Raw genomic sequence first — 23,879 nt, forward strand, 5'->3', positions numbered from 1 at the left:
GCCAAAGGGGCTAGGAGGGAAGAAGGGCCCGGGGCTGCAAAGTTTGCCCCCAAGAACGAAATGGAGCTCTGCTCCCCTCCTAGGGGCCAGGAGTGGTCCAGGCCAAGGCCGGGTGATGAGACTAAGGACAGATGAGGAGGAAGGGGCGCGGGGAGTGAGTGGTACCACTCTTTCGGGCCAGGATGATGGAGCCTGAGAGTGGCCCTAGGGAGCCAGTAAGGTTACCAGGGCTGGGGCAGAGACCACGCTGGCGGCGAGGTGGGGGTGGGGGTGGGGGTTGGTGGCAGGGCGGGGTGGCAGCTGGGAAGGGGTAGAACCAATTCCCCCACCGCTTCTGACTTGGATGGGAGGTGTCAGGACAGCTCCAGCTTGAAGAGGAGCGACCTCCTGCCTCCTTCTCTTAGCAGTGGACTCGGGAACTCGGTTTGGATCCCCCAAGCCCCCGACCTTGGGCAGGAGCTAAGGCCTCGCTGGGAGATAGCTGGGGGTCAAATGCTTTCTAGTTGACTGCTAGACTGCTCTCTAGCTTTCTTGCTAGTTCAGTTTCCTTGTGGTGGGGGTCTAGCCCCTGACGCTGCAGACACCCCTTGGCATCCTCTCTCTTCCCAAAGCTCCATTTCTCTCCACCGCTGTCCCCTCTTTCTGTCTGTCGGTTTCAGTCTTCATCATTCTTTCCCCCCACTACTCCATTGGGTCCCCGTGTTCTCCCTCTCTCTTAATCTCGGTCTCTACTTCATTTGCAGTTACCAGTCGCACCTCCCTCTTTGCCCGCACCCAGCGCCCCCCTGCTCCCCCCCAGTGGTATTAAGTGTCCTTAATGGACACGTTAATTAAACTGTAATTAATCATACTGTCCAGCTCAAGTTTGAACAATTACCCTAATCAAACAGAAGTTAATAATGGCAGGGATGGCCCGGGGCGCGGCGGGTGACCCGGGCAGGGGGCGCAGCGGCCACTGCAGCTACTGACGTTGGCAGCAGCGGAGAGCGCAGCCCGTCCTTGGAATCCGGGCGGCGCTATAAATCTTCGGCGGCCAGCGGCGCTGGGTCGCCCTCGCCCCCGCCCCCTCGTTTTCCCTCTTGCTCAGGGTTACAGGCCCTCTCCCCTCCTGCATTCCAGTTCTTCTGGGGTTCGTCTCCTCTTCTCCTCCACTTTTCCCCTCTCGCTTTTCTCTTTTCCTCTTGCTCTCAGGGACCCTGGGAAAGCCTCTAAGGATGCGAGCGGATCACCCGGGCCAAGCCCTCGGAGAGAGGGGTGGACAGGACAGGCCCGAGGAGTCGTTTGCTACCTCCTTCTCCCCTTGGTTAACGGATTTCTGAGGCCTCGAAAACTACCCCCAAGTTTGAGGGCTCTGTCTCTTCTGCGGAGACTCTTCTAGAGTGGGTTTTTGCTTTCAGCTCCCTCGGTTCCCGTCTTTCTCTCTATCGGGTCTTCCTGCCTATCTCTCTTCTCCCAGAGCCGGCTCGGGTCTTCTCTCTCCCTGCCTCTGGCCCCTCGGTCTTCTCCAGGCTCTAACTCTGTCCCGCTCTAACTCTGCCGTTCTCTCTCCCCCGCCACCTTTCCTCTGAGAGAAACAAGAACCTATTTTCCCTCCCAGTCCGAGAGCCGCCCCCAGCCTCCACCTGCTCATCCCCAGCTCCCTCTGCCGGCCTCCCCCACCCCATAATTACAATCCCGTTCGGTAATTATTCTTAGCCTCCTAATGATTTTTTAAAAGGCATCTCAGAATTCGGTGTGGTGGTTGACAACGATCCCGGAGCCAGGACGCCCCCCGGGGTGGTGGGGAGTGGGAGTAGAAAGAGGTTGGGAAGGGTTCTGTGAGCAGGGCCTGTCTGTCCTGCTTCTATTTTACTATGAAGGCCAACAACGCCTCTGGGGTCGGCCTCTAGGGCGATCCCAGCAGTTTGGCTGCGGGGCCCCGGCGACTTCTCGAACAAAGTTCCCTTTCCTGGTTACTGCACCAGGGGCGTGCTGGGTCCCCCTGAGTCTCCGTTCAGCACCAAGCTGTGGACAGCTCCCTGAGCCTGCCTGCGGCTTCGCGGACCCACCCAACTCTCCGACCCGGGTCTGAGATGGCTAAGGAGTGAAGGCGCATGGAGAGAGGCGGGGGAGGGGGGTGGGGAGTGGGGGTGGGCCAGAGAGCGGATCTTGGGGGTCGGGCCAGGGCTCTGTTCTGGCCCAGCAACTAGTTGGTTAATATCAGCGCGAATGTCGTTTTACAGTTTGCAGAGACGGTTCTCACAATGGCCCTGGCAATAAGTAGGGATCATTTATTCCCATTTTACAGACAGGAAATAGAAGGTAGTGGAAGCCAACTCAGGTTCCTTGGTCAATAAAGGACGCAGGCTGGTCTCCCAGACACCAAATATTGTGCCTTGCACGCTATCCGGAGGGCCTCGCTTAGTGAAGGAAGAAGGATAAGGAGAAGCTTTTATTACCGCCTTCACAACACTCTGTGCGAAAGAAACAGGCCTAGCGAAGCCAGGTCACTTGCTCTGATTCAGGCAGCCAGTGCAGGGCAGCGCTGGGAATTGAACTCAGGCTCAGACGCGGCAGGGTGGGACCCTTCTTCCTCAGAGGGGACTTTGAGTCCTGCTGCTCTGTCCAGCGCCTGGGGAGCCCGTGGAAGTCGGTACCCTTAGGCTTTTTGACCCCCGTTAGCGCGGTTTCTCTTTTATCCACTGCTGGTGGCACTAAGGTCGGAGGGCTGTATTCCGGATTAGGTGCTCCCCCCACTCCAGCGGGGTCTGCGGTGCCTCCGTGTATCCAGCGCCGCGTCCACACTGCCCCGAGTACCGCCGCCCATTCTGGCTCTGGCTTGGGCTGGGGCTGGGCGGCCGCGCCTCCTCCGCAAGCAGATATCTTTTACCAGTTGAATTAACGGCAGTTTTCGTCAGTTAATTAGGTTTAATTTACATAATTAGTACAGTATAAAGAGGATTGGGGATAATCATGGGGTACGTAGCACTTACTGTGTAAACACGTATTCTGAATTAAAAATCAGATGTAATTAAGGCGCGCAGGCCCTGTTTAGGCAGGGTTTTAATTGTAATGAATTTCTAATTAACACTCAATGATTGCCAAATGCAAAGGGCTGTAAAATTTTCTTGTAGTTTTGCTAATTTATTGTTTACTTAATATCTGGATATTAATCCAAAGGCCAGATAGATCCGAGGCCCGCGCGGTGGCTGGGCCCAGCAAAGCAAAGGCGGCTGGGCGGGGCCTTCTGGGCCGCCCTGAGTAGAGAGGTGAGCCCGCCACCAAGGGCTCAGAGCTCCTGGCCCACCTCACATCCAGTGCCAAGAGGCAGACAAAGGCCCGGAGAGGCCGGAGAGACTCGCCGGAGACCGTGCACTCCAGTTTCCTGCAGCCCAGATGCGCTCTTTGGGATCGGAGGTCAAGCCCGTGCTCCTCCCAGCGGAGGACTCCCGGTTCCTGGGGACATCAAAAGGAGCAAGAGGAGTCTCGGCCCTGATCCAGTTCTTCCTTCTACTGACCACCTAAGTGACCATAAACCTTGACTTGGCCTCAATATCTACATCTGTGGGATGGACACACTGACTGGCACTTTGTGGTTTGAAGTACTGACCTACCCCAAGGCCTAGGAGCACTGTGGATGAACATCTTTCTTCTGGGACGCTAAGAGGTGGGGCCTGAGGGGCCCTGGTTGAGTGTAGGTCTCTTAAGTTTGGGGGAAGGGGCAGAGTCAGGAGGCCTTGGGAGTGGTTTGAAGGTCGTGGGAATTGGCTCTGCCTATCCCAGGGCTCTCTCTGCACTTGGATCTGCAAGTTAGACTGGAAGAGACTGAGGAGGGAACCCAGGACCACATTTCTTGGCTCCAACCAGACATAGAAGCCCCTAAGGCCTGAGCAGAGGTATTCGGGTAAGAGAGTGGGCAAGTAGTTCAGCTGGACCCAGGACTCCTCCTCCCAGATCTCTAATTTGGGTCCTTGCCCTATGCCAGATCCACACAAGCCACTCTCCCACCCAAAGGCTCCCTTTCTGTTGGGCCCCAGCTTAGCCACAGTCTCTTTCCAAGGTCCTCAGCACAGAGGAGACTTTGTGGGCACCCTGAAATTTCCAACCAACTCAAGGAAACACATCAAGAAGATTCAATGCCACCTAGAAGCTTCTGCCCCACAGAGTAGACGGCCTTGACTTCTCTTTCCAGTGCCTGCCTTTCAGAAGCCTCAGAGGCCACTCCTGGACACTACACAGGGCCTCCTCTGGGTCTGCCTATTGGCCTGGGCCCCCCATCTCTCTCTGTCTCATGCTGTTTTATTTTCATTATTGGATTGTTCACTGCTTAATGTTTTCTGATTAGTTATTTGTTTGGGAGTGTTTTCTGTCTCTCTCACTGGGATGTTTTGTTTGCCGTTGTATTCCCAGGGCCCAGAACAGGGCCTAGCACACAGTAAGTGCTCAACATGTTTGTTGAATGAATGAGTGAACAAGCATTTAAGTGTAAGGGCTTCAGCCCAGGTCCCAGCTGACTTGCTGGCCATAGTTGTCTTGATATCTAGTGTTCAATCTCGTTCTTCAAGAGTAGAAGGTTCTGTGCTCCTCAGTGATGTCTAGGAGGTCTTGGGATTCCTATCTTCCACACAGATTCAGACAAGGCTACTCAGGCAGAGGACCAAAGGCTTATTCTCTTAGGAGGTGGGGAGTGAGCTTCAGCCCAGGTCCCAGTTGACTTGCTGGCCATAGTTGTCTTGATATCTAGTGTTCAATCTCGTTCTTCAAGAGTAGAAGGTTCTGTGCTCCTCAGTGATGTCTAGGAGGTCTTGGGATTCCTATCTTCCACACAGATTCAGACAAGGCTACTCAGGCAGAGGACCAAAGGCTTATTCTCTTAGGAGGTGGGGATAGGCCCTGGCAGGCTTGCTGAGGTCTCCCTGGTTGCAAGGGCTTCCTTCACAGGGCCTTCTCCACTCATGGAGAAGGGGAGGGCTGGAAAGAGAACCCACTCTGGAGCCAGCAAGACCTGGGTTAAAATTCCAGTTCAGCTCCGTTTGAGTTTGTAAACCTGCATCTGTAAAGTAGTCATATGGGTCTTACCAGGATGTCATAATGATTAAAAAAGACGCTAGGTGTACGGCACATAGCCAGGTCTGGGACTAGAGTGAGGTGCCTAGGGTGCAAAATTTAAGGAAGTTTTCACTCTCAGGGTCTTGAAAAATTTCCCCCTAGTCACAGCCTTGCATGAAGCAGATGGCACGAAGTAGATGCTCAGCATGCGTGAGGTCCCCCTTCCTTGCCAGCCTCAGATCGCTTCTGCACAGCTGCCTGAACATTGGTGGAGTCCAGTCTGCTTGCTGAGAAAGGCTGAGCTTTATTGGGATATAATTCACATACCACATAATTCATCTATTTAAAGTGTACATTCAATGGTTTTTCAAATATTCAAAGAGGTGTGCAACCATCATCACATCACTTTCAGAACATTTTCATTGCCCCAAAGAGAAACTCCACACGCATTAGCTGTCACCACCATCTCCTCACCTTCCCCAGCGCTAAGCAACCACTGCTTTCTGCCTCTATAGATTTGCCTATTTTGGACATTTCATATAAATGAAATCATAAAATATGTGGTCTTTTGTGACTGGCTTCTTTCATTCAGCATGTTTTTGAGGTTCATCTATGTTGTAGCCTATATTAGTGCTTCATTCCTTTTTTATTGCCACATAATATTCCATTGCATGGATATCCTACATTTTGTTTATCTGTTCATCCATTGATGCGTATTTGGGTTGTTTTTACTTTTTGGCTATTATGCTGCTATGAACATTTATGTATAAGTTTTTGTGTGGTTGTATGTTTTAAATTCTCTTGGGTATACATCTAGGTATAGAATTGCTGGGTCATATGCTGATTCTATGTTTATGCTTTTAAGGAACTATCAGACTGTTTTTACAAAGCACTGCACCATTTTATGTTTTTGCCAGCAATGTACGAGAGTTCCAATTTCTCCACATCCTCGACAACACTTGTTATTATCTGTCTTTTAGATTATAGCCATCGTAGCAGGTGTGAAATAGTATCTCGTTGTGGTTTTGTCTTGCATTCTCTGATGACTGATTATTTTGAGCATATTTTCATCTGCTTATTAACCACTCGTACATCTTCTTTGGAGAAATGTTTTTTTGGAAACTTTGCCCACTTCTTCAATTGGATTATTTGTAGTGTTATTATTGAGTTGAAAGAGTTCTTTACATATTCTAGATAAAAGTTCCTTATCAGATATAGGTTTTGCAAATACATTCTGTTCTGTGAGTGGTATTTTTATTTTCTTAATAATGTCCTTTGAAGCACAAAAGTTTTTAATTTTGATGACATCCAATTTATCTATTTTTTGCTGCTTGTGCTTTTGGTGTCATATCGGAGAAGGTTTTGCTGACCTCGACGCTGTAAGATTTACTCCTATATTTTTTCTAAGAGTTTTATCATTTTAGCTCTTACTTTTAGGTCTGTGATCCATTTTGAGTTATTTTTGTGTATGATGTGAGATAAAGATTCAAATTCACTCTTTTGTACATGGATATCTAGTTGTCTCAGCACCATTTGTTGAAAAGATTACTCTCCCCATTAAATTGTCTGGCACCTCACTGTCTTTTCTGGTCTGGAGAAATGACTATCCTCTTTTCCCCAGGAGAGATGGGGGTCTCCCTAGAGTAGGGGCACATCTAGCCTCTCCTTCTGCAGATGCAAATGGAAGTTTTCTGTAAGCGCTCAGGAATCTGGAACCAGTCATTCTCTGGCAAATATCATTGAGGCTTTGCCCCTTTCATGCTCTCTCAGTGAAAATTCACTTCTCTCTTCTTCCTTCCCAAGTACGTGGCATGTGCCTCTATTACTATACTAGCCTGGGATGGAGTAACTATGGGATGTTCTGTCTTTCTTACTGGAGTGAGAGTCCTAAGAGAACATGGCCTGCATCTTACATGGAGACAGCTGTTGCTAAGGGAACCTTCACTTCAGATAGGTCTGGGTTTGAATCTTAGGGCTACTATTTCCTAGCTGTGTGGCTTTGGGTGAATCACTTCACCTCTCTGGACCTCAGCTTCCTTGACCATGAAATGGGCATGCTGGCGTCATAGGACTGTTGGGAGAACTAAAATAAGAGATGCCAAGGGCCCAGCACAGTGCCTGGCACGTAATGGGGGCTCAAGTTTCCTTAGCCGGTATCAATGGAAATAGGAAAGCAACTCTCCTCCCAATAGCACTGCTGCCACCCCCAGCCCTAATTCTGTCCCTCTCTATCCTTTTACTCTGTTTTATTTATTTTTCACAGCAATTGTCCCCATCAGAAATTACAGTATTCTTTCTTGTCTGTCTCTCCTGCTGGAATGTCCGCTCCAGAGCATGGGGACTAGCTTGCCTCAATTGCCACCGTGTTCCCAGCTCCCAACACATAGGAGGAGCTGAGGAAATATTTGATGAATAAATAGTGTCTCCAGTGCCTTTGCTGGGCACTGATGAGGATCTGGAGAGGCTCTGGAAGCATCCCCAGCCCCAGCTGGTATCCAGGGCTGGTGAGGCCCTGTAAGGGCCCAGCCTCCAGGGTTCAAGGAGGCTGAGCTCTGGGGAGAGAGTGGGGAGAGGAGAGAAGCTAGAAGCCAGAGGGAGCCTGACTTTTGAAGAATAGGAATTGGTGGTGCTGGGTGCATGGTGCTGGGAGAGAGCGTGTGTGGGTGTGCAGGCTGGTGAGTACAGAGGGCACCTGAGGATGGGGGTCTGGTACATGGGCTTTATAAACTGTAAAGGGATGGACACATGGAAGTGTTTGTTCCAAAGGCATTTGAGTGGCCTGGGCTGGGAAGTGAAGAGAAAATATTGTTTTAGTTGGTTATTGTTACTAAAACAAATTACCGCAGTGTTTTAAAACAGCACAAATTTAATATTTTATGATTCTGGAGTCAGAAGTTAGAAATGGGTGTCACTGGGCTAAAATCATGGTGTTAGCAGAGCTGTATTCCTCTCAGTCTTTAGGGAGAATACACTTTCTTGTCTTTTCCAGCTTCTAGAGGCTGTCTGCATTCCTTGGCTTCTTCCTCCATCTTCAGAGGCGGCAGAGCAGCATCTTCAAATCTCGGACTCTGCCTCTCTTCTCCTGTCTCTCTCTCCCACTTTATGATCCATCTTTGTGATTACATTGGACTGATTTGGAAAATCCAGGATAATCTGAAGGTCAGCTGATTAGCAACCTTAATTCCATCTGCAACTATAATTCCCCTTTGCCGTGTAACATAATATATTCATACTTTCCGGGTATTAGGATGTGGACATCTTTTTGTCACATTCTGTCTACTACAGCTATCTCTAACAAAAGAGGCCCTTAAAAGCTGGAGTATGTGTGGGGAACTTGATTAAAAGTTTATGGGTGAGAGCAGGTGAGAGTATCTGCACCCAATGGAGGGATACTTCTGTCTCGGCCTCCTGAGTCACAGGTGAGTCAGGTGGGGTGTTGCAAATGCCTCCCCAGAGGGAATGCATTTTAGCCGAGCCTTGGAGGATGAGTAGGAGTTGGGCAGGAGACAAATGGCTGGCAGGGAAAGGTGTCCCGGGCTAAGAGAACAGCTGGCGCAATGGCTCAGAGGCAGAGAGGACTTGACTCCTTCAGGGAGCAGAGCATCACCCCTGTGATGGGAATATGGAGTGGGGGACAGAGGTGGGGTGAGCACACTCGCTTTTCACAGGGGCCTGAGAGGACCAGATGAGATGAGTGTGAAGAGAGTTCTCCATGCCCAGGTATATGATATTGCAAGACAGTGGTATTTCTTTTCTTTCTCAGAATTAAAGTGGTCTGGACCCGGGGACTCTGAGAACCCCCTATGCTCTTTTTCCATTCTGCTGCCTCACTGCTTTTCCCAGTGTGTGTCCCCATTGCTCCTTTCTGTCCCAAAAGAGGGGGGATATAAAAAGCAAATTCTTAGGAAGGACCAGCCACATAGCCCGATCTCCCCCAACTAGATGCTTTTAACTAAGTCTGTGAGCAGGAGAGACTTTTTATCCCTTGCAAGTTAATGCAAACTGTTAGGGAGATAAATAAATGACAGAACTGCCGATGGACTGTTGGGCTCAAAGGAGAGAAATTTGTCTCACTTTAGAAGAAAGACCTGGAGGGCTCAGCCCCATCGACTCGTTCATTGTGCTGTTATCTGCCAGAGAGGTGGTGACACCACAGCAATTAAGACAAACTTTAGTCTATAAGTTCGTGCCTGCAATCTCGTGGCTTCAAAACAAGACAAATGATACCGCCAAGGGAGGAAACAAAGTCTTTTTCAGACTCTGCCCAAAGTCACAGTGAATATTTGTAGTTGCTCAGCAGAAAATTTGTCATTACAAGGCCTGGGCTCTGCTCCACATTATAATCCATCTCAGTGGCCTGTGCTAGTCCAAGCTGTCTTCAGGGCCTCCACCTGGCCTCCCACTGAGGGGTGCCACCCACTGCCAGCCCCACCCACCCGTCTGTGCTCTAGTTTATGAGTGTCTCTGGTAGATCAGGGACACAATTACTGTCCACCAGAAAGGAGTTAAGACAAAGCTAAGAAGCGCCATTGAAGCCCAGCCCTGCCCTACTGCTCCCCTCACCCCCTGCTAGCAGCCAGTGCTCACAAAGGATCAGGCTTGGGGACTTTGTCCTGAGCCATTTAATGCTTACACCTACCTGAGGTCCCCCTTTAAATCCTCCCCACATTACCACACCTGCTGGCCTTCGCCACATACCCTTGGGAGCCGACCCGATGCTGGCCTCAGCCTCCCTCATGCCCTTGGATTGAGCTAGCTATTTCTGGCTGCTTGAAGTGAAAACGCCCTGTCCTCTTGATGTGGAAGTTGGGACCTGGTCAGGTACAGTCTTGGGAGTCCACCTGGCCCCAGTGGAGTCAGGACACTGCTGGCTGCCTGGGCCGTTGTGAGCTGCCAGCACTGCCTCCCTTCTGCCCCTCTGAAGGCTTGTCCAACACCGCCTCACTCCCCAACGCCAGGACTCCAGGTCCTGTATTCTCCCTCCCCACCCTCCTTCCACAAGGACGGGGAACAGAGGCTCCCATCCTGAGAGGGCCCAGATTTAGCCAAAAGATGAAGCTCCAGTGGGGAATCTGGGCAGCAGTCAGCTGGGATGGAAGACGTGTTTGAGGCAGCATGGCGGTGTCACCGGGCTTCCCTGCCCCAAGTGGAGGCAGCTGTCCATCCCCTTCTGACCGTGTGATGGAGGGGCATGGCCAGCACCATCCTGGGATCTCTGGCCCAGGTTATACTCTGGCCTTCAGCTCTAAGTGTGCAGAGATCATGAAGCACATGCCTTCCCCAAAAGATGTGGCTCTGTTTGGCTTGAAACAAGGCCCCAGGTCCTTGCCCTCCAGGCAGGGTACCTGCAGCTTCTCTCAGTCAGGTTATAGCGTCTAGCCCACCTTGCAGGCCTGACCACCTGCCCTTACCTGAGCTGGGCCACAAGGACTGTGTCTCACCACATCTGGGGAAAAGGGGCCCACCTGCCCTCCCTCTGTTCCCATTGCCTTTTTAGAAGATCTCCAAAGTTCTGGGATTCCGGAAACTTTTATTTCCCACATGGGAAAACCAAAGGACAGAACCAGGAAGAGACAGTGGCTGAGTGCCGAGGTCCCTCCATACCTCTAAGCCAGGGTGACATCTGTTTCTCGATGTGAGCTGGGGACCCTGTGAGGACCCTTCTGTCCCCCCAAAATGCTCCCTTCCAGGCTCCCCTGCAGGTCTGAGATGCCCAAGGCTGCGTGCCAAGGGGATCTGGCTCCAGAAGACACATGAGTGTCACTGAGGCTTGGAGTTAGAGATGAGAGCAAGACAGTGACAAGCTCTGGGGAGGGGGAGCTGCCCCAAGAACCTCGGGCCTGAGTGCTCCCTCCTTCCATCCTCCCAGCACTCCCATACCTTGGAGCACCTTCCATGTGCCAGTCCAGGCCAGGTCCTGGGGAGAGGAGTGAAACTCACCCTTGCCTTGGAGTGGTCACAGTCTGCACCCAGAGGAGGGAATATAGCAACTTTCAAGAGAAAGTGCTGGTAAAGGGCTTGAAGGTTGGAGTGGGAGTTGGCTATGTGGATGGGTGAGGATGGGTGGGGTGGCATTCTGGGCAGAGGGGAGAGCTCATTCCTGCCCCTCCGTGTTTCAGGTCTCAGCCTTCCATTGACTCATGAAGATAAGGATGGCCTGGCCTCTGGGCTGCCAAAGGTGATCAAAGGGATGACCAAGCCTAAACAGGCCAAAGGGGGCCTTGGCCTCCAGCCAGAGGGGGCTTTGCAGACTCCCTGAGGGATCTCCTAGCTGTCCATCTTCCAAATACTTCAAACAGAAGGAAACATAGACTTTGGCGGGGGGGATTGACCCAAAGCAGGGCCTCTCAACTTGGAGTCCATGAGTGGGCGGGCTCCATGAACCCTAGTTGTGAACCAAACCGTGTGTGAGCATGTGGGTGCACGTCATTCTGGGGCAAGGCTGTCACTTTTGTGGGATGCTCATGGGGTTCCAAGGCCTCAAGGGGTGAGAACTGCTGGGAACATCAGGGCTGAGAGGAGCTCCAGCACTCAGGGAGATCAACCCCCGCATTTCCTGGTGAGGAAACTGAGGCTCCGATGGAGACATGCTCTGAGACCAACCTGGAAGCTAGTCTCTGGGTTCAGGGCTTTGATGCGCTTTCTAGCAGTGTTTCACAGTGCTGTTGGAGGGCGCTCACTCTGGGTGTCCCCGGGGGGCTGGGCACAGAGCAGCTCCCTGGCCCCATTCCCAAAGGTATATCTTTGCACACCAGGGTTTGTATGCAAACTCTGTGCTAAGTATAGAGGGTGGGACACATGTGTGCATGCTCGCATGCACATATGTCGTGCTTGGGGAACTGACTTCTGGAGCTGTGGTTAAGGGTGGGCTTCTGAGTTCCAAACCATGCTTTGCTACTGACTTGCTGGGTGACGTTGGGCAAGTTTCTTGGCCTCTCTGTGCTTCAGTTTCTCCATCTATAAAATGGACAGAATAATATCCTCTTCCTCATGGGATCATCGTGAAGATTAAACAAGTTGATAGTAAGCCCTCAGCACAGTGCTGGCATGAGGTACATGCTTGTTTTCACCACCTCCCCTGGCTTGGGGGGTGGGGATGACAGGCTTGCTGCATGCCACTTCTCAAAGCAAGGACAAGCATTAAGTCTGGGTGCTGGCTGGTTCACATTCCGGGGTGGCCAGCCCCTCTGGGGAGCCCTCGAGCATTCCCCACTCACTGGGCGTCTCCTTCAAAAAGCCCACATCTGTGCCCCTCGCAGCTTTCCCTGCCGGAGCACTGACCCAGGGAGTGGCTGCCTGGATGGCCTGGGCTGCATCCAATTCTGTGGCCTTCCTAGCCCCAGGGGACAGCAGCACTCCGTAATATGAATGCTCTATCCAAGGCTCAGGGGCAGCAGGACACCTTGTACCACCTTGAAAAGTGTTACTGAAATGATGCTGACCTTGTCTGGGGAAACAAAACGATGCTTCACATAGGGTGGCCCCTTCACGGAGGACTGAGCCTGGGCTGGGAATCACAGCTCTGCCACTTTTGGCCCCTCAGCTAGCAAAACATTTGTTGGGTGCCTGCTAGGACAGGCCCTTGGTTCTTGGCACTAGGAATACTATGTGAAGAAAACACCAGAATCTCTGCCCTTGTGGGGGTCAGGGGGAAGCAGGGAAGCTTGGAGACAGAAGATAAAATGTAAAATCAGTGGTTTGTCACATGGTAACGAATACAATGGAGGAAATGATGCCAGTAAAGGGAGCATGAGTCCCAGGGAACAGGTGTGGGAGGGCTGCCACTTTAAATAGAGTGGTCAGGTCAGGACTCACCGAGGTGCCATCTGAACAAAGATCGGAAGGGTGTAGAAGTGAGCCGGGTGGATATATGGGGAAGAGTGCTCCCATTGCAGGTACAAAGGCCTATATTAGTTGGCATAATACAGTTGCCAGTAATACATCAACGAAATGGTTTAGGGCACATCATTTACTAGTCCAGTGCAGGTGTTCTTTGGGTGGCCCGTTCCTCCATGTGGTGATTCAAGGATTCAGGCTCCTTCCATTTGCAGCTCAGCCTTCCCACGCCTCCTGCCACAGGCATTTTATTTAGCAAGAGAATGGAGAAAGGAGTAGTGAAGGAGGCACATCTGCATCTTAAGCTTCTTGGTCAGGAAGCAAGATACCATCTGCTTTCATTTCATTGACAAGCGCTAGTCACATGGCCCCTGTTAAATGCAAGGGAGACTGGGAGATGTCCTGGGCTGGGTCATCCAGGGCTGGGCAGCAGCTTCCCAGTAATAGCCCTACACTGTGGAGGGAGCACAAACCTGGGGCCGGCTAGCTGCCGCTGCCATGGCCCGACGACAGCGTGCCTGGATTTTCCAGGATCGGTGAGGAGGCCCGGTGGCTGGAGTAGAGTGAGTCGGGATGATCGGCGTTGAGGTTAGAGATAATGAGGGGAGATTGTCACACGGGCCATTGTTGGGTCTTTGGCTTGTCCTCTGAGTGAGCTGGGAGAACCTAGAGGTTCTGAGGCAGGCAGGGCCATGACCCATCTTATTTTAACTGGCTCCCTCTAACAGCCCTGTGGAAAATAGACTATGGGGGGCAGGAGGGAGTAGGGCCTGGGGAGCAGTTCCGCCGGGCCAAGTGTGGGCCCTTTGATGAGGATGAGAAGTGGTGGAATCAAAACATTTTGAAGGTAAAGACAAGAGGACTTCCAGGTGGGCTACATGTGTGGGGTGTGAAAGAGAAAAGAATCATGGCTAAGTCCCAGCGTGTTGCTCGGGCCCTGGGAGGAAGGAAATGGAAAAGCGGTGGAGGTGGTTCTGGATGTGTTGGGATGACCTCCAAGGGGAAATCCGAGCCTCTCTGAGCCTCAGTTTCTCACCTGTAAAAGGGGGTAACCACGCTTGCCTTGTGGGCAGCTGTTACTTAAGAGGATGGCTATGAATGGCCCAAGGTGAATGAGGTTTGCTGCGTGTGGGGTCAAGGGCAGTGGGGGGCAGCTTGCTGTAAAGAGGAACTGATGGTGGGGAGTGGGGGTGGAAGGTAGAAGGACCTCTCAGAACTTCTCAGGCCTTTTTCCAACTCTTGGGCTCCAGCTTCCTCCTCACCCCACTGTCCAGGGACAAATCACTGTACTGGAACTGGTGTTGTATCAAGACAGTCCAACCTGTGTTTGTGGGACAAACCCCAGACCAGCAAGGAGCACAAGACAGGGGCTCTGAGATAGCTCTAGTGCTGGCTCAGCTAACTCATTGCCAAGGAGGAACCTCCATGCCTTGGTTTCGGGTCTGTCAATGGGCCAGGCTGTTGGCCTCAGCCCAGAACGTCGGGAAGCACTCAGGCACTTGCGGGCACCTGGGGAAGGGCAGCTGTGGGCCCTGGGGGCTGGTGTCGCCACACTCCCATGGTGAAGTGGGAGCCCCCACCCCGACCCACACCTTGGGTGGGTAACAGGTGCCCTGCACAGCAGCACATCCCTCACAGGGAAGGCAGTCACAAAGCAGTAATACTTTTATTCCCATCAGTGATGCTGATGGCGCCTGACCCTTTACAAATGAAAATGTTAGGAAAAAGGAAGAGGGGTAGGGGCATAGGAGCCTCCGTTCTCGATGCTCCCACGTCTCTCCCTTCCCCCCAGTCAATGCCTCCAGACTGGAGGGGGAGAAGGCTTGCCCTGGACGGCGCTGGCCGTTCCTGACGGCTCCCTGGTAAGGCCATCTGCTAGTAGAGCTGAAGGTGAGGGCAGGGAAGCCCAGGCCAGCAAAGCTCTTGTGGTGCAGACAGCAAGTGGAAAGGGGGTGCGACAGGTGGGGTCTCCCCTTGGTGACCAGTCTTGGGCTTTCGGCGCCCCACGGAGGCCTCAGGGGGGGCCCTTCTGACTCCGCCTCTCCTCCAACGCCCTGCACACCCACATGGACACCACGGCAGCGTTTCCGTCGTTGAACTGCATGATGAACGGGTGGCCCTGCGGAGAAGAGGAGCAGGTTGTGACAGGCAGTCCCCAGACTCTGTACTTCATTACACTTGCCGAGGCCCGTTCTCCGCCCAGATCTTATGTCTTCTCCCCAACAGCCCTGTGAGGTAAGGAGGGCGGCGATCGATCCCATTTCACAGCTGGATGACTGAGGCCCATGGCAGAGCAGTGACATGCCCGTCTGGAGCACTCACGGCACACCTCAGACTGCCCGGTGCTGGCTACCTTCTCCTGAGATTCCAACCTGCTTGAAAGCTCCCCAAGGGTGGGGGCCTGTCTAAACTCCACGCTGCCTGCCCCTTCCTCAGCCCTGCATCATTCCAACAGCCGGCTGGCCACGGCCTGGATCCTGAGCTGCCAGAGTTCCAGTTCAGTTGCTGCGCAGAGACCAGAGAATCATCTTGTCAGTGGCCACATCAATCCCTTCTAGTTTTCTTTGTCTAAAGCTCACAATCTACGAGTGGAGGGAAGGGAGGAAAGATGTGCTGGTGTGTTCAGGTCTGCTCTGGTGAGGAGTTGGGGGCTGAGTTTTGGAGGGGCTGGTACTGCCTCTGTGGGCCTGTCTCAGGCTCTAACCTACTTAGCCCACAGGCAGGCTGGATTATATTTAGCTAGTCCCCTCCCTTGCTGGTCCGAAGAATCAAGATTCACACTCACAATCTTAGGGCCTCCTGGGAATTCCCCAGGAAGGCTAGAAAAAAGCAGAGGCAGCCACAGGGTCACCCTGGCCGCAGGTCAAAGGTGAAAGGAAAATGGAAAAACATTCTCTTATCATCAAATGGCTTCTCTGCTAAGGAATGAACACCTGCCAGCTCCCTCCCTACCAAAAGGGGTAGCCTGACAGTGGGCGAGCAGAGAAAATGGGGCTCCCTCCTGCCTTCCCTTTCCCCAGCTCCTTCTCCCCTCTTCCTAGCCTTCTGGCTCCACTTACCCTGCACCCTCCTGCTTTCTGCACCCTTCTTGGGCCCCCTCCCTATTCCCAAGCTGGGCTCTCAGGGCTGCTTTCCTAATACACGCCAGTCGGGGACTACCAATCCCTGGCCACATGCCCAAAGCTCCGAGCTGCCTCCAAATGAGCTTATCATGTGTCTGGGAGGCATGTGGGCCCCGGGCTCAGATGACCTGGGTACCTAGACCCTAGTGTCTGTGGGAAAAGTTGAGGGCTAGGCCAGGAAGGGAAAGGGGCTGCTTGGTCAGACTTGAAATGTCTCTAGAGACAGGAGGGAAGACTGTCCAGGCTTCCTCACCCTAAGCTGATGCTGTGTCCCTTTATCTAGCTTTCCCAATTCCAGGCCAGGAACACTATCCCATGCACATCCTGGGTGACCTAGCTCAGAGGCACACAGAACACATCAGAGGTGCACAGGGGAGGAAAACCAGCTGAGGGGGTGCCGCCAGTCCAGGGCAGGGACCCAGTGAGGCCATCATGGAGCTAGCCTGGAGCCCAGCTGGGTACCTCCTGTAATCTGCATGCAGCACTCTATGGGAGCTCCCAACACACCTGCAGGACCCCAAGGGAGTAGGCTCCTGATGCAGACTGCTGCTGAATAAAGGGAGGTGGAGGCCAGGTTGGGCGGGTGTCCCACCGGCAGCACAGGCCTGGGTCGGGGGCTGAGGCAGGAGAGGCCTCGAAGGAACTCTATCTTTGCTCCCATATGTTCTCCTCTCAAATATACGCCTACCCTACAACTGCCTGCCTACACTGCTGCCTACATAGCGGGAACACTTCCCGAAGTCAGAGAGTGTGCATTTCCTTTTCAGAAGGCTCAGGAGAGGCGACCTTGTGCCCTTGTGAAGAACAAAGGGAGAAGCTGTGCTCAGGAGCAGATAGGCCCCTCCCGCCAAGCCTGGGGTAGCACAGTGTCACTTTCCCAGAATGCCCGATGACTTTGGGGCCCATATGCTCCATCTCTGTTATCATCTGTTCAGGAACAAGCAGAGCGGAACGGCAGGAGGGGAGAATGGAGGCATTCCTCCAGTTGGGAAGGCTGATGGCCGCACTGCAGGGAAGCATTTTGTCCAAGTGTCCTGGGAGGAGGGAGGAGAGGGTCGGCATCCACTGCTCTGATGGAGACTTTGCCCCTTTCCTGCTCCCCTTGGTTGGGAGGTGACTCCCATCTCCTGTGTATCCCTGATGCTTTACACCACCTTGCAAGGGAGTGACCTGGACGAGCAGTTCTGTCTCCAGTTATACTGACTGGTTTGGGAGAGATGGGAAGGGGAATCACATAAGGAGACAGAGAGGGAAGAAAGACATGGAGGGGAGGTCCCAGGCTCTCCAGGCATCCGGGGCTGTAACATGTGAATTTCAGAGCTGTTGGCAGTGTGGACCACCACTGAACACACCGAGAAAGCTGGTGCACAGAGCTGCTCAGAGAGAAACAGAGCAGGGCAGAAGGGTGTCAGGACAGCAACCAAACCCCAGGGGCCATGATACCTGGGCCTGGCAGCATATCTGCCTGCAGGGTCTATGAGCATCTCACAGTCTGGTGTAGGTGCACCAAATCACATAGTTGGGAACTATAATATCTACTTTCCAGATGAGGATGTGGAGGCTGCAGGCTCATGGTTGACCTGACTGGGATCCCTGAGCTGGGAGTGGATCAGAAGTTTCTGTAACCCAAACCCACTGCCCAGGGCTCTCCTTGGACCGACCTGGGGTGGACAGAGGTGGAAGAATCAACACCCAGATTGCAATCCCTAGGCCCGACCTTATTTCTATGATGTGATTCAGGCCCGCCTGGTCAGAGGTGGGACTGAGGCTACAGGCTTTGAGCCTGATGCATTCCAGGTCCTGACTTCTGTCAGTAAAGTCCCTTGGATGCACTAGAAGAGTGCTCTGTCACAGTGGCAGGTCACTTTGACTTAAATCTCACTCTCCCATCAGCCCATGTGAAAGCAGGGAAAGTATACCATAACTCCACTTTACAGAAGAGGGAAGTGAGGCCTGGGGAGGGGAAGGGACTGGTAAAGTGCTAGGGCTGAGCTCAGATCTTCTGGTTTCTACTCTGGTGCATTTAGGACTGGACTGTGTCCCCTGTGACCCTGGCATACGGCTGACACTCCTCCAGCCTTGTCATACGAGATACAGGGATTCCTCATGACTTTAATGAGCAAATAAAATCTGATGGACAGTTCTGGGGAAAGCATAAAATCACTCGGCCACTCTGAGATGCCTGAGTTCCGGGTGGCTCTGGAGAGGCCTGAGCAGACGCTGACCCAGCCAGATGCTCTAGGAGTCCTGGCAAGGCCAGATGCCTGGAGATGGATGAAAATGGCACAGTGAGAGCAGCACCACGGGTTGAGTACTGTGGGCCAGGCATTTGCCAGGGCTTTGTCCTGAGTTTTCCACTGAATCCCTATGCTCACTCTGGAAGTGCACATGGCTATGCATCTCCACCCCCAGAAGAGGAAACAGACACTCAGGGACCCGTCTGAGGTCAGTGAAGCAAATGGCTGGGCTGGACCCACATCACTGGTCTCCTGACTTGAAATGCCATGCCATGTGTTCTCCTGTACCTGTGACCAGACAGCTGACCTCACAGACTCCTCTTCAGTGCCTCTGAGGCCCCAGGAGAGCTCCAGCCCCCTGGAGAGCTTGGGTGAAATGCACATCCCTCTCAGACAGAGGAATCCAGGTGTGGACAAGCTCTTGCAGCCCTGTCGAGCTACAAGAAACAGTGGGAGCATGGCGTGGCCCACCTCCTTGAAGCCAGCACACCCACATACTGCTTATCAAGAGCATCCTCTACCCCAGGTGACAGTATCCAGACACCTAGGCCTCTGTCCTCCATACAGAAAGCATGTTAGGGGACACTCTGCAGAGGCTGGCAGAGTACGTGCTGGGCTAGAGCTGCTGAATGATCTCGCTGGCCTCATCACCAGGCAGTGGGAGCCACTCTCATTTCCTGGATTCTCTCAGGGCCAATTGCAACAATTAAACCAGCACGGGTTGAAGTATTATGGTCCACAAACTTCGCCACAGAAGATGAAGACATAATGAAGGGAAAAGGATGGTACTGTAAGAGGCAGGATGGATCCAAAAGTGGGACACGGGGGAGAGCGAGAGAGACAAGTCAACAACCAAAGACGGCTGGCGTCACCCAGTACAGACGCCCCCGCCAGTAAGGGCTGAGAAGCAAACTGTGCTGGTGCGATGAAGAGTGTTGGTAAAAACCCAAGAAGAACTGTAGTTCAATATACTCTCCTTCTGGGCATCAGTGTCCAGTGTTTCGCTAGAGTTTGACTCTCTACTTCTGTCATAATGTCCCTAATTCTTTGCCTACCCATTTCATCTTGACAAGATACCTTCCTGATAACTGACAGCAGGACAATCCCAAGCCCCGTCCATGGGGGAGTGCTCTACCCTTCTACTGAAGGAGCCAGGGACAGGAGGCGTTAGTGTACCCACTGTGTGGGCAGGAAATGGGGCTCTGAGCCTGCCCCAGTGGGTAAGTACTGACTGAGGCTCAGGTGTCTGGACTCCTAATCCAGTGCTCATTCACTGACATCTCACTCTGCTCTCAGCTGGGTTTCACGTTTCTTCTCAAATAGGACTTTACCTATTTGGGGTATCCACACTTTCTTCTCTTGTATAACTTTTAAAGAATATCATGCATTTGAGTCATTTAACAATTTGCTAGTGTGGCTACAAGGCCTGGCACGTAGCAGGCCCTCAATTAGTAGTAGGCCTGTGGCATGGCAAAGTGATCTGTATATTCCTCATGTCTACACCTATTACCAAACACCTGCTAAGTGCCTTCTGGCTGCCTTATTTCTGCACATGGCCTTGAACTCTCCCAGCACCGGTATTTATAGACATAAGAAACTTAGATGCCAAGAAATGTGACGTGGGGCAAGTTCCCAGAGCTAAAAAATGGCAGTTAGAGTTTGAATACAGAACTCTTTTTCTGCCATGGAGGAACCACCTACTGTGCTCCCTGAGGTCAGGCATGGTGAATTTTAAATTTCTACTTTTTCAAAAGAGTACCCTCTATATTGTAGGTGCTCAGCAAGTAATTTTAACCAATAAACTTAAGTTAGGGTGGCAAAAAGTTTACATATCTATGTCCTCCCTGTTGAAAGTCGTGTGTCAGGCACTTTTAATAAAATAACTCATTTAATACTCAGCAACTCCATTAAGTTTTAACATTACCCCCACTTCACAGATGAGAAAACTGAAGAACAGAAAGATTACAGAACCTGTCTAAGGCCACAGAGCTTGACCATGCCCAAGCCTCAAGCCACTATGCTGTCCCTTCTCATCAGTGCCAGGACCAGAGGATGGTGGCACCCATCCTGCAGGACAGCCTACCCTTGGAGCACAAGCTGGGTGGTCTATCTGATAACCCCAGCACCCCTTGTTCTCCATTCCTACTCTTTGGGTCTAGACGCTAGAGAAGCAAGAAAACAGAAGCTCAGGGCCTGAAAGGAATTTTCCAGAGCTACAGAAACCAGACTCTGGAGTTAAGAGCAGAAAGAAGTTAGAAACGGGATGCCCAGCAGCAGACCACACCCCAACCTAAGGTCTACCTCTAGGGAGCCTATTCTTTGTTGCCTCCAAACGGAAGCTATCTCTCCCAGATGGAACTGTACAAACACCTTGTCGACCTCCCTAGAGCACACAATTGTTTTGCCACGTGTCTGCCATTTGAGCCCATCTTATCCTAACTAGACTGGAAGCCACTTGAGGGGTAATTACACAGCAGCTGCCAAGAAAGATTAGTTAGACTGACTGGTAAGTGATGGTGCTTCCCCAGGGGCCTGATGTTGGGCTGAGAAGTACTGTAGGTTGGGGTGGGCAGGCCTAGGGAGAAAGCTCCACCAGCTGAGGCTGCCCTAGACTCCTGGGGGTCCTCTCTGGACAAAAGGACTCCCTTCCCTCAGGGCAAGCCCCAGGCCACCAGGCACCTCCTCTCCTACCAAGGACGCTGCATGGGAGAGAATGCTAAGGACCCAAGAGCCTGTTTAAAGAAGCAGGCCTGGCCCACTTACACCCTGGCCACATGCAAAACAAACAATGAGTACAACAGGTTGCTCCAGTGAGCTGGTAGAGGTAGTTCTGTAGTTAGGTGGTGCCTGTAAGAGGTGACCTAAGGGACAACCTAAGAGGCTGGAGAGGCCCCCGCGTCAATGCACTGCACATCACTTAGTGTTTCCATGTGAGCCTGTGAGGTTTTCTGCACGTCCCTTTGAGACTGTAGCGCTAGTGGCAGAGGTAACACTTCAGGCCCTTCTCAGAGCCTGGTGGAGCTGGAGGGTGTGAGGGATGTTCGGGCTTCTACAGATGTTTGATTCAAATAGGAAATATTTTAAACTGTTTATAAAAACCTATAAAAAATAATGTACACATTCATCTATGTTCAGCTCAAAATGGTGACGTCTCATGGATGACTTTATAAAGAAGTACATGTCTACCATGAATATTAACACATTCATGCTAAAAAAACCCACTTTTTTTCTACATTAATATTGAGGTTCTGCATTAATTTTACATAATAAAAAGTGTTTCATGGCTAATGGTTCAAAACTACCTATTTAATCCCTACTTATCCAGGAAGTAACTTCGGATTAGAGAAGTTAAATGATTTACGGAAGGATGCACAGATGTCCAATGTCTGCTAAACTGCTGACAAGTGGCAGGGCATTGGGCAGCCCTTACAATATGAATTACATGAACTAATGAGTCAGAATCATACCCAGGGTCAACACTTCCTTCCAGGTTTGTCATTAAGAGCAGTCTGGAAAGGACGTAGTTGGGATGGAGGCTGGAGGGAAGTCCCCATGGGTGACTCAGCAGGGAGAAGCTGAGACATCTCAATAAAAACTCTTCTTTCTGCCCCTCTATGGCATGATGCAAGGAGCCAGCAAGCCTCCTCTCCCATCCAAGAGTTGGGAAGGCTTGGGGAGGGCCACAACTGCCTCATCTATACAGAGGGATTCTCCATTCTCCTGGCTTCATCATTCTACATGGAAGAGCTTCTGTTATCACACTCCTGAGCCCTGTCCCCAGTGGGGAAGGACTGAGCAGGCTGGGCTTGGGGGTCACCTGCCCACAAGGAGACCGAGTTCTGCTCTCTAGGCAGGCTCTGAATCTGAGGGGGGCCTGACAGGGACTCGGTGGTAAATTCCAAGCCATTCGGGTCACACAGGTAAGAGCATCCTTCAATCCAGATCTTTATAGAAGTGAAGCCAATACTCTCTTTCTGTCATTACCCAAGTCTTCTCGGCTGGTTGAGAACATGGGGAGGCTGTTAGCTTCCTTACCCCCAATGAATACCACTGCTCTCTCTTCTTACTGGGTGGGTCGTGAGGACCAAATGAGGTGCCTCTCTGTAGACAGTGCTTCACAGACACATGCTGGGCAGTGTGAGGGGTGGTTATCATTCCTTCACACAGAACACGTTTGGGGGCACGACAGAAAGGTGAGGATGGGAGCCTTGTCTCTGTGCAGCTAGTGTGGAATCTGCCTGTCTACCCAGCCAAGCTTACCTGGGCTAGAGTAAAAGCCACAGGCACAGAGATTTCCAAGGCAAGGTGTCTGTTCTGAGACTGTGCTTTCTCAGCCTCTGATTTCTAAGGCTTTTCCATGGCTGGAGGTGGGGCAGGGGGATCCCTTCCAACCCTTCATTTTCTTTTAAGACTTCAGAAATGGTTTGCAGCTGTGACATGCCATTTCAATCAACCTTCCTGAGTTTATTCTTCACAATTGCTACAGAAATAGATGTTTCTCCCCAAATATTCTATTATTAGCAGCAAATTGCTTACCTCTAGCCATTCTAGACTGTACACAGGCATCTAAGGGGGTCAAGGAGCTCACCACCTTTCATATGAGCAGATCTATGTGTTCCTACACAGAGTGATTGGTCAGAAAATGGCCCACTGAGAGAGCACAATGTTTCCTGAGGTCTCTGAGTCATTCTAGGGCCTGAGCTGACAGAGCAGCCACAGGACCAGTATGGTGTAGTGCAGGAAGGGACACAAGATCACTCCAGTGGGACATGGTGATGGGTGTAAACACGTGGATGCTGACACTCGTAAGCTGGAGTCAGAGGGAGCTAAGCCATGTGAGTGGCAGGGCGGTACCTCTGGCTCATTTACCCATTTAAGGGGGGCACCTGTGGGGGCTGCCCTGGCTGGGAACTGAGAAAGTACCATTAGGATAGCAGGGAAGATGCTGGCTCCCCCAGGAAGTCTTGAGCCGGGCAGATGCCCAGAGAAGTCAAGATCAGAGGGTGCCAGAGGGAGAGTGGGGGCCTTGCTCCGATAACGCTGAGGCCTTGCCTAAAAGGCTAAATCTGCAGCACAGTCGAAGCAGTGACTATGGTGCCAGCTACAGGTGTCTGCATGATCAAGGTTTGCCTCTGGGGTGACGGCTGTGTGCTGGTGAGCTTTAAAGACACAATGCTCAGAAGGAAAAATTCTCTCCTCTTTTTTCTTCACTTCTTGAGATTTGATGTTTGAGCTCTGAGATCTTGGCTGTGTGTGTGTGCGTGTGCTCACATGTGTGTGCGTAAGTGGGCATGTGAGAGTACAAGAAGGGCAGGAAAGAGACAATGAGAACCGGCATAAATCCTGGCACACTGTGAGAGCTTAGTAGGTTTGTTGAACAGAAAAGAATGGAGTGATTCTGATAGGGAGTGAATGAAGTGATGATGAGAGACTAAGACAGCCTAAAAGCCCTCCCTCAACAAAGCCACCACCATGCTAGATAAAATGGAATGTTTTTTTTTTTTTTTTTAAAAGCATAGTTGAACTAGAAGGGAAATATGCAAGTGCTGATAATTGAGAGGGAACTGAAAACCTGAATTATAAGTGTGTGAGTCCAAGTCTTGTGGCTCTAAGAGGAACTACTGGCTTCAGGAATGTAGGATCTGGGCAGGAGAAA

The 23,879-nt window shown here is 51.7% G+C and overlaps 2 protein-coding genes across 9 annotated transcripts in view; both read right to left on the minus strand.

The window, feature by feature from the left end:
• Positions 1–9,135, minus strand: part of SKOR1 (SKI family transcriptional corepressor 1) — a 20,316-nt gene extending 11,181 nt beyond the window's left edge. The window contains 4 exon segments of the mRNA XM_015595824.2: positions 1,018–1,075; positions 1,078–1,206; positions 2,637–2,862; positions 9,103–9,135. Coding sequence (XP_015451310.1) covers positions 1,018–1,075; positions 1,078–1,206; positions 2,637–2,862; positions 9,103–9,135 — 446 coding nt within the window.
• Positions 9,136–14,506: 5,371 nt separating this feature from the next.
• The window catches only part of MAP2K5 (mitogen-activated protein kinase kinase 5), a 239,813-nt gene continuing 230,440 nt past the window's right edge, over positions 14,507–23,879 (minus strand). For 4 of the 8 annotated variants that reach the window (XM_025038819.1, XM_025038818.1, XM_015596119.2 and 1 more), the window contains one exon: positions 14,507–14,983. In XM_025038819.1, coding sequence (XP_024894587.1) covers positions 14,879–14,983 — 105 coding nt within the window. In that variant the 3' untranslated portion in view covers positions 14,507–14,878. The remainder of the gene's footprint in view (positions 14,984–23,879) is intronic. The other 4 variants (XM_015596123.2, XM_025038822.1, XM_015596122.2 and 1 more) reach the window with 1 other exon arrangement.

The sequence above is a fragment of the Pteropus alecto genome, unplaced genomic scaffold, assembly GCF_000325575.1.
Source record: "Pteropus alecto unplaced genomic scaffold, ASM32557v1 scaffold86, whole genome shotgun sequence".
NCBI lineage: Eukaryota > Metazoa > Chordata > Mammalia > Chiroptera > Pteropodidae > Pteropus > Pteropus alecto.